Raw genomic sequence first — 11,049 nt, 5'->3', positions numbered from 1 at the left:
CTTGGTTGTAGCGAGGACGAAGCCTCAAGCCGCACAAGGAGAGAGGCATTGGAGTCGGTGCTGCCCCCCGGTGTTTGCTCAGCGGAAGACAAGCAATATTGTGTTCGACTGCAGACTGCTGCAACATTCATGGACACAGGGACTTGGACTGTATTTTTCAGTGTGACTGTATTTTACTGATCTCTTATATGTGCTTGCTTTCATATGTGCTGTGTATGACTGTTGGTACTGTGTTTTGCACCTTGGCCCCAGAGTAACACTGTTTCATTTGGCTGGAATCATGGGTTTTCATGTATGACTGAATGACAATTGAACTTGTATTATAATTTTAACAATACAAAGGTCAGCTAAATCAACAGTTAGTCTTTGGAAGTAGTTCAAAACATATCTCATTGAAAGGTTAAATCCGTGAATTATTATATGTTCATATCCTCCTCTACAGCCTGTGTCTCAACTTTGATTTTCTTTGCTGGTACGTAGGAGCCCATTCCTGCTGCTCGTTCTGCTTCATCCTGGGTATATGGCTCTTCACTCAATTGCTTTAGCCTAGAAAACAAGCATACAAAAATACAGGATGAAGACTCAATGTCTTTGATTTTTGATCATCAATTTTTTTTTTCATTGTTTTATTCAACTAGTGAATGTTATTTGTTGCACCTCAGGCACTGAAATTAACACTTTAAATCAAAGCAGACTACCCCAATAACTCAGTCAGTTTATTCAACAAATCCCCTGATGCAGGTGAAGTTGGGTTTTTATTCTGTAAGCACAATACCTGCTTTGGAAAGTGAAGACAAGCTAGGAATTAAATAATCAATCATTAAATTATTGCAACGCTTTACAGAATCCAGCTGAAAGATCAGGGTTCAATTCCTGCCACTGTCTGTAAGGAGTTTGTACATCTCACCCTGAGTTTCCTTGGGTGCTCCGGTTTCCCTTCACATATGGGGTAGGGTTAGTGAGTTGTGGGCATGCTATGTTGGTGCCAGAAGCGTGGCGACACTTGCAGGCTGCCCAGCACATTCCTCGCTGATTTGACTTGATGCAAACACATTTCAATGTACGTGTGACAAATAAAACTGATCTTTAACAAACATCACAAAATAGTGACATCGCATTTGAATTTGGAGCCTTCCTCAGTTCAAATGTTCATGGTCAAAGCTCACCTAAATAGTTATTGTACAGACGTTGTGGAGCTAACTTTTGTTGCCTAGTTGAAGGAGGTTTGAGAAAGTGGACAAACAGTACAAGATACCCCAAACTAATCTGTAACCTTACCTTCAGTCAAAAGGGACTGTAATCGTTACTTTCAAGCAAACCCACCCCCCCCTCTCAGAGGCTAAACACGATTGGGGGGGGGAAGAGGGGATTGACACCGCATGATGCTCTCTCCACAAACAACAAAGTTCCAAGTCAATGAAAGTACATCTTATCCCTTATTGAGTAACCAGCAAAGACAAACGATCTTGTAACGATGAAACTAATGATATAATGAAATAAGCAGCCCAAGAGTATTCAAATGTACGTAAGCCAAGCATTTTCTCAAATGTATTTAAATGATAAGCGAAACATTCAAAAAAATATCATTCCCAGCTGCCTCCAACTCCAAGCAGATAAAAACTGAAGACAAAATGTAAATACATAACTCTACTCTTCACTCCTACCACCCCCAACCCACATGACAAATTAACCAAAATAAATGCGCCACATAAATACAAAGCAGACAGAAAATAGATATATGGCTCCTAAAGAGGCATAAAGATTCAGGTAATCTACGACCCCCAGCCATATGCTGCCAGGGTGGCCAAATGCATAAAAGTTGCAGAAGGTTGCTGGTATTCACTGAACTGCATCATCCAAAAGCTGTTGTTCCCCTCCGCACCTTTTGGCGCATCAGGCAGCAACCTTGCCATTTCTTTAGGTTTTTTTTTTACGAGGCTGAGTGACTAACTTGACACTCAACCCAGCACAGATGGAAAGCGTGCAAGGAGCCAGCCGGATTCGAAACAGGGACCACTCGCCTCAGCTTGGTGCAGATGCCACTAACACCAGCCAGCTAAGTCATCAATTAGACTCATCATTAATCAAAATCAAATGATGATTTAATATAACTCAATTTCAATAGCATTCCTGACTACTGCACATCTTAAACTTTTAGAATAGGGCTGGGTGATTGGAGTCAGAGGTTAGGTGGGTGTTTTTCTGACAGGAAGTCTATAACAAGTGTGGTATCATAAGAGTTGGTACTGAGATCTTTGATTTTTGTATATATACAACTTGGATGAGAATGGTAAGTGGTATGATTAGTAAGTTTGCAGATGACATGAAAATTAATGGAGTTGTAGACATCAAAAAAGTTTGTCAGAGAATAGTGTGGGGCATGGACTGGCTGGATAGTTGGATGGTGCAGAGGCAGATGGGATTTAATCCAGACAAATGAGTAATAATGTGCCTCAGGAAGTGAAACATACAGTTTAGAATGAATGACAGGGATCTTGGGAGCATCAATGCACAAAGGTGGATAGGGTAGTGAAGGCAGTGTTTGCTAAGCTTGTATTAATAGGCCGAGGCATTGAGGGTAAAAGTTGGGCCATCACGTTGCTGTTGAAGAAAACATTGGTCAGACCACATTTGGGTGTGTATAGTTCTATTTGCTTCAGAGGAAGGGTGCGGTAACAACACAGATAGTACAGGAAACAGTCACCAGAATGTTGCCTGGTATAAAGGGAGTTACAGATTAGGATTTACAAGGATGTTACTGGGACTGGAGGGCCTGAGTTATAAGGAAAGATTGAATACGTTAGGACTTTATTCCTTGGAACGTAGAAGACTGAGGGGAGATTTGATAGAGGTGTATGAAATTATGAGGGATACAAGTAGCATAAATGCAAGCCGACCTTTTCCACTGAGGTTGGGTGGGACTGCAACTAGAGCTCTTGGGTTAAGGGTGAAAGATGAAAAGTTGAAAGGGAACACGAGGGGAAACTTCTTCACTCAGAGGGTATGGTGAGAGTATGGAATGAACTGTCAGTTACTGTACATGGATGGTAGGGGTATGGAGGGCGATGGTCCCAGTGCAGGTCGATGGGAGTCGGCAGTTTAAATGGTTCACTGATTAGACGGGCCGTAGGTGCCATTTCTATGCTGTACTTTTCTGTGACTCTATTCCAGGAGAGATTGAATTGAATATATTTTCACTGGAAAATGGAGGGCTGACTGGTTTGGATGTACTTGGATGAGGGGGGTGTGGAAGGCTATGGTCCAGGTGTGCGTCAATGGAACTAGGCAGAATAACAGTTGAGCATGGACCAAATGGGCCGAATGGCCTGCTTTTGTGCTGTAGCACTCTATGACCTTATAGAGATCTATAAAATTCTGAGGGTCATAAATAGTATACACAGTCAGTCTTTTTCCCAGGGCAGGGGAGCCTAGAGCTAGAGGGGACAGGTTTAATGTGAGAGGGGAGATATTTAAAGGATATAGAAGGGGCAAGTTTTCACAGGCAAATGGGATTAACATAGATAGGTATCACCAATGGCATAGACAAGGTGGGCTGTATGGTTCTATAATTCAATGCCTCATTCTCCTCCACTCATCTTCCTACATCGTGACTGAGCCTAAGACCGTGTTTGAAGACAATTACCTTCGTTTGTGAACTTTTGTCTTAAAATGTTCTTTCAGAGTCCTCTGATCAATAAAGTATCGCCTGCAAATGGAACAAAAGAAAAGTTACTGAAGTGATTAAACCCATGTGGACGTCCAGAATTTTTTTTTAATATTGTTGGAAACCACTGTTATTTTTAAATTACACTTTCCTGTGAGATTTGTACTTTTTAACAAACTCAAATACTTTTCACACTCACTGACAGAAAGATAGCAGCTAAACTAACAGTTTATCACCTTATGTTCTGGTGAAGGGTCTCGGCCGGAAATGTCGACTGTCTACTCTTTTCCAAAAACGCTGCCTGGCCTGCTGAGATCCTCCAGCATTTTGTGTGGGTTGCTTTGGATTTCCAGCTTCTGCAGATTTTGTCGGGTTTATTACCTTACATATTTTTCATTGGGGAAGTATTAGCACATCACCCACATCTTGTAATTGTTTTAATTATGTAGCCTATTAATTAATTCATCTTTATCCAAGGAATTTCCCTCATTTTATCTATAAAAGTGATAGAATTTTCAGAAGCACCATCTTTTATTACATTGTCTTACACCCGTTAATGTTAATTCCCCTTAGCATCGTTTCTCAGCTCCTTATTTAGTTTGCTTAGTGTTGTATGTTTGTTTGTACTCTAGAATAAACCGAAATCTTAGAATTAGGATTCCTTGCCATTCTTGACTCCTGGTAGAACTGTAAGGATCAGAAAATAAAGGGAGATACAACATTATTTTATTCCATTCACCAATCAAACTTTTTGCCAATTATCTCTTCAGAAACTTCTGCTTTGGCCATTATGCTGTAACTAACACACCTCTGCTCTTATCTCCCTACAGTCGTCGTCTGAGGCAGCAAGCGGAAAGCTCAATATAAAGTTAGCCAGGTGATTGAGAACATCAAACTTGTGTGTAAAAGCTTATCACTATTTTCCAAGTGTGCACAGAATAAATGAGATTTAGTAGTATATAAAAAAAACTTTTTCATTTTCACTGTTCTTAGTTGTTTTGCTTTGTCAGCTTCTTTTCTGAACTTGAGATCAAAACAATTTATGGAGAAATTGACTTTAAAGCCATTCATTAGTTTTTTGTTTGTTGTGCCCTGTGTCGAATGACGTAGACAATTAAGGTCTTTCCATGAATGCAATTGTTCTGGGCAAATCTTTCTACAGAAGTGGTTTGCCATTGTCTTCTTCTGAGCAGTGTCTTTACAAGACAGGTAACCCCGGATTTTATCAATACTCTTCAGGGATTGTCTGCCTGCCGTTAGTGGTCGCATCACCAGGACTTGTGACATGCACCAGCTGCTCATACGACCATAGCTTCATGTGAACTTGATCAGTGGGGGTGGAGAGGATGCTAAGTAGGTGCTACACCTTGCCGAAAGGTAACCTGCAGGCTAGTGGAGGGAAGGATCTCCACCTTGCCACCCAAATTATTTTAACGTCCGAAAAGGCTTTTTAAGTTAAGGGCTGTAGATATATTTGATCTATAATTATAGAAAAACTACCAGGGCATATCATCAGTGTCCTTACAAGCAGGCTCATAGAACACAGATAGCTAGAGCACATTACAGGCCCTTCGGCCCACAATGTCGTGCCAACCATGTAACCTACTCCATGTGACCGAGTTACAGGTGAGTAACAACTCAGTCTTCTGTAAAACCAGTTAAAATTCTAAGCACAGACCTGAGCAGAATGGAACTGTCCACAGCAGACCTTCCACTGCAAATGAGTATAGTACCATTCCAGCAGGACACAGATGTACATCATTGCTAGGGTGCACATAACAGTAACATATTGTTCACGAATGACAGCTACTTACGCGCAGTGCAAGCAATAAAACTGTGCATTTCCAGTGACGTCACAATCTACTTCCTGGTGCAGTAACTTGCTGGCATTTTCAGGTTTCATATCATCATGGATCTGATCTAAGTCTTTTGTTCGCCTTTTCGTCTTCCACAGCTTTGACACATTTTTCTTTTTGTCGCTGTTATGATTGCCAATCCTCTTTGACCGAGTCATCTCCACCAGCAATCCTGAAACAAAAAAACTTAACTTTAACATTTGTTTTCGATTCCATTTCCACCACTGCTTCTGATAAGAAACCCAAAATTTGTTTTTGAGGTTTGAATTTCAATTGCCAATGGTGTGCCAGAATCTTGATCCCCAGTTGCTTTGACATCGGTTTGAACTCAATTTAAGAAGTAAATTCTTAACTTTCAGAGTAGTATATAGCAAATAATCACATTATTTCATAACACAAGGAAAATAAATCAGTAAATAATCTGGCCCCTTGAACCTGTTCAGCCTTTCAATTTGTCATATTTAAAATTATCTTAAACTGTCAGATCTTAAATACACCGTGGATATATTTTCATAGGAAGATGTAGTCATACAAGTAAGAGAAATAATTAATTGATGCAAGAGAGACCAGATGAGTCAAAGCTAGGTATCTGGTTGGGTTGAGTAGTTCTCCAAGCTTGGATTGCCAAGATCAGAGAGCAACTCCACCCAACCACCAACCAACTGAGCTACTCACTTTCCACATTATTTCCAACTTGGATATCTGGTACTTTCCTTGATTAAGTAGACAGTAAGCCCCAAAGATTTCCTTGGTATGGAATTTAGGCTTTGCAAAATTCCCTATTTAGAATGTCAAAGATGCCAAGTGTTTAACTTGATTCAAAGATTGCCTTTCTTCAAAGTTTCGGAGTACATTATCTAAGTATGTGTGCAGTATACAACCCTGAGGTTCACCTTCCTCAGACAGCTACGAAACAAAGAAACACCATGGAACCCGCTGAAAGAAAAACATCAAACCCCACACGCGCTAAAAACAAATTACTCAAACAGCAACAAAACAAAAAACGAGCGAAAAACACAAAATCGAAAGAGTCCAGGCATATTCAGTTCTTAATACATCATAATTATAAGAGTCATAATTATACATTATTGCTTGTAAAAATTATGTACCTGAATCTTCAAACCTCGGTTCTTACATTCCATTTTAAAAACAGTTCTTCTCTAAACTAATCCTCTCATTATATATTTCTCAACTAAGTTTTCTACAACATGTCCTTGCTCAGTTATTTAACTTTCTTAGTTTTTTTGAAATTGGGTTAGTGTAGGGTCAAAGTTTGATATACACACCTACAGGAATTAATCTTAAGCTCACAATTAGCCACTCTGAATGGCTTCCTTTTACTTCAGTGGTCCCTCCACCATAACAGACAACAGTCAGCCAACCTTTCTAATGTGGATGGGTCATCAATATATGTTTAGTCACCTCTCCCCACATTTGTGATCAAACCTACATATCATTACACCTTGCATCATATAATGCAGGCAATCATGGTCCTCAGTATGATTGTTATTGGCAAATTTTTCTACAGAAGTGTTTTGCCACTGCCTTCTTCTGGTCAGTGTCTTTACAAGACGGGTGACCCCCAGCCATTATCAATACTCTTCAGAGATTGTCTGCCTGGAGTCAGTGGTCGCATAACCTGGCCTCGTGATATGCACCAACTGCTCGTACGACCATCCACCACCTGCTTCCATGGTCACATGACCCTGATTCAGGGCGGGGGCAAAGCAGGTGCCACACTTTGCCCAAGGGTGACCTATAACCATGTAACAATTACAGCATGGAAACAGGCCATCTCGGCCCTTCTAGTCCGTGCCGAACTCTTACCCTATCTTATTCCCACCGACCTGCACTCAGCCCATAACCCTCCATTCCTTTCCTGTCCATATATCTATCCAATTTAACTTTAAATGACAACATAGAACCTGCCTCAACCACTTCTGCTGGAAACTCATTCCACACAGCTACCACTCTCTGAGTAAAGAAGTTCCCCCTCATGTTACTCCTAAACTTTTGTCCTCTAATTCTCAACCCATGCCCTCTTGTTTGAATCTTCTCCACTCTCAATGGAAAAAGTCTAACCACATCAACTCTATCAATCCCCCTCATAATTTTAAGCACCTCTATCAAGTCCCTCCTCAACCTTCTACGCTCCAAAGACTAAAGACCTAACTTGTTCAACCTTTCTCTGTAACTTAGGAGATGAAACCCAGGCAACATTTTAGTAAACCTCCTCTGTACTCTCTCAATTTTATTGACATCCTTCCTATAATTCGGTGACCAGAACTGTACACAATACTCCAGATTTAGCCTTACCAATGCCTTATACAATTTCAACATTACATCCCAACTCCTATACTCAATACTCTGATTAATAAAGGCCAGCAAACCAAAAGCTTTCTTCACCACCTTATCCACATGAGGTTCCATCTTCAGGGAACTATACACCACTATTCTTCGATCCCTCTGTTCTAAAGCAGGCTAGCAGAGGAAAGGAATGCCTTACACCTCCTTTGGTAGAGACGTATCTCCACCCTGCTACCCTCAGACAGAGATATATCTTTTAAATCTCTCCATCTTTCCCACTATTTGTCTCCTCCAATTAGCAGTGATTCAGCAGGCACTAAACATTTCCTCTCAGCCACCACCACCCCGTCACTCAGCTTCCAACCTCGCATCAGATATTTTGTTTTCACTACCCTCCTCCCTTTCAAATGTAAAAGCACGTTTTATTTTTAACTTTTTCTGCTCATTAAACTGATAACCTTTAGGGTTTTTTCCCCTCTCTCTCTACAGATGCCGCCTGATCGGCAAAGTATTCCCCAGCATTTCCTGTTTTTATTTTGACTTACTAGTAACTGCAGTATTTCGCTCCTACTTGCTGATTAAAGTGTCGAGCAAGACTGAAATCAACATGGACAAGAGCGGAAGGCCAGCAAGTATTCAGTGCCATCACCCTCTCTCTCTCTCTCTCTGTTCTGCCAGAAGGAGGTGCCTATGCTTGAGCAATCCCTCTCTCCCTCTCGCTCACGGCTGCCAGAGTCTCGGGCAAGGTTTAATCGACGCAGTTTGTGGATTAGACTCCGCAGATAATGCAAGTCATGTTACAAACAAGAGAAACCCTGCAGAGGCAGGAAATCCAAGCAACACACACAAAATGCTGGAAGAACTAAGCCGGCCAGGCAGCATCTATGGGGAAAAAAAGTACAGTTGACGTTTTGGGCTGAGACCCCTTAACAGGGCTGCACGTTATATGGGTTTCAGCTTACTCCTTTTTGATTGCTATTTTGTGCGATTTTGATCAGACGACTGGCTCTATCCTCTGCAGACAATGAAAAACAGACCTGAACTGAGGTAAGCCGAACATTCCCAGACTGTTTCAAGGACTCTGCGGTCTGATGTTTTATGTTCTGTGTGTTTTTCACTCATTTTTTCAACGCTTGCACAATTTGTTCCTTTTTTTTTGCTCATTGGGTGTTTGAAATGCATTCCATGGTGGTTTTGTTTTGTGGCCATCTTGGGAAGATGAATCTCAGGACTGCACACATACTTTGATCATGAATCTTTAAATCTTTGGTCAATGGCTTTAAAGTAGATCAAACCACTGACAACACAGAAGTGGTGGTCCAGATGAGGTAAATTACCACAGCTGCTCGAATATGCAGCAGAAAATAAATTGCTGGAGGAACTTAGCTGGTCGGGCAACATCTGAGGAGACAGGAATGGTCAATGTTTTTGGGTGGAGACCCTGTCCTAGACACATGAAAGTTATAAGATCAGCAAAAACATTCTTTAACTCCCAAAAGTGTGAATCTTCTGCTGGAAAATGGTCCATTGCTGGCCTTAGCAGGATTAAGCAGGTTAAGGCAGGAATGATTCTCCCTCCCATTTTATGCACAGTTGCATTAATGAAATGTGCAGCTTCTCGTTATTCAGTTGCCTTTCGAGACACATGAAACTGCAGATGTGGGAATCTGGAGCAACTATCAAAACGTGGAGGAACTCAAGCGGGTCAGGCAGCATCTACTGACAGAAACGGACAGTCGACGTTTCGGGCTGAAACCCTTTGTCAGGATTGAATGGTAAAGGGGAGATGGCGGGCATAAAAGGTGGAAGGCAGGGATGGAGCAAAGGTTCGGAAATGATAAGTGGATCCAGGCAATGAGGGGTGATAGGCAGATGGAGAAGGAGCAAGTGGAGATGGGGACAGAGGCTGGACAGCATGAACACTCGTTAAAATGTTCCCCCTCTGCCTCTCCACCTAACCTACCAACTCCTACAACTATCCCAGCCCCCCTCACCCTGCACCTTTCCCAGCCACCCACTCCATCATGACCTATACTTGGCCAAATAGGGGATCTGACAAAGCCTAAATTCCATTCAGAGGAACCCACTTGGTTTTCCAACCCCCTCCCTACATTGATGCCACGCTCCCCCGTACTTTCCCATCAGATTCCACCATCTGCAACACTCTGTCGCCTCCACCCATCCTTCCCCTCCCAGTTTCTGAGGCTATTCCAACTCCCCCCGTCCTCCTCACCTCCCTACACTGACCACCTCCCCTATCTCAGACCAGATGAAGGGTTTCTGACCACCCATTTCCTTCCACAGAGGCTGCCTGACCGGACACAAGAGAGACTGCGGAGGCTGGGAATCTACAACAACGCACACCAGATGCGGGAGGAACCGAATCAAGTCAGGCAGCCTCTGTGGAGGGAAATGGACAGGCGCTAGTTCGGGCCGACTGTCCTGATAAAGGGTCTCGACCCAAAGCGTCGACTGTCCATCTCCCCACCACCCCCACACCGCGGACGCTGCCTGACGCGCCGAGTTCCCCCGGTTTTTTTAAATTGATCTGGTAAATTGCCCTCTCGCACTCACCGTCCGATCAGTCACGCCCGTGGGACGGAGCGGCTGGGGTGGGGACAGAGACGGCGAGGAGGCGAGACCGGACAGGAGCGCACCCACGGACACCGACAGCGGGAGGGAAAGGAAGGCAGGAAGGAGAAGCGTCTCCTTCCGGGGTCAGCGCGCTCCCGCGCGGCTCCGAGGGCAAATTCACCGGGTCACGCGGGAGCGAGCGCCCGCTCCGGAGCCGAGGTGAGGGAGTCGCGCCCATTCCCGACACGCAACGATTTCTGGAGGATAAACTACAAACTCTACCAAGCCCAGGCCTCTCCTGATGAAGGAAGGGCCTCGGCCCGAAACGTCGACTGTTCACTCTTCTCCATAGATGCTGCCTGGCCTGCTGAGTTCCTCCAGCATTTTTGTGCTCGTTTTGCTTTGGATTTCCAGCATGTGGGTTCCAGCACTTTCGGCTGTTATGGGAAATGAGACAGCAGATAGGCTGGCAAAAGCAGCAGTCAAAAAAGGATCTGTAGAGGTCAATATTAAACTATCAAAATCAGAGGGGAAGAGCATAGTGTGGAGAAGGATAAATCAATAGTGGCAGCAGCTTTGGGATAAAGGAGGACATTTACATTCAATTCAGAACAGAGTAGATATGGGAAGAAGTAGGGGAGTAAAGCG

General features: G+C 43.1%; 1 protein-coding gene across 1 annotated transcript; it reads right to left on the bottom strand.

Moving 5' to 3' along the window:
* Positions 1-285: 285 nt before the first annotated feature.
* On the bottom strand, positions 286-10,520 carry znf593 (zinc finger protein 593). Its single transcript, XM_072246547.1, has 4 exons — positions 10,402-10,520; positions 5,479-5,692; positions 3,644-3,706; positions 286-546 (listed from the first exon to the last, which is right to left on the bottom strand). Exons 2-4 carry the CDS (start codon positions 5,676-5,678, stop codon positions 417-419), a joined length of 393 nt encoding a protein of 130 aa, XP_072102648.1. The 5' UTR covers positions 5,679-5,692; positions 10,402-10,520; the 3' UTR covers positions 286-416.
* Between the last annotated feature and the right edge of the window lie 529 nt (positions 10,521-11,049).

Source organism: Mobula birostris, chromosome 29 (genome assembly GCF_030028105.1).
Source record: "Mobula birostris isolate sMobBir1 chromosome 29, sMobBir1.hap1, whole genome shotgun sequence".
NCBI lineage: Eukaryota > Metazoa > Chordata > Chondrichthyes > Myliobatiformes > Myliobatidae > Mobula > Mobula birostris.
Note: the sequence above shows the minus strand (reverse complement) of the source record. Positions and strands in the feature narration are given on the sequence as shown.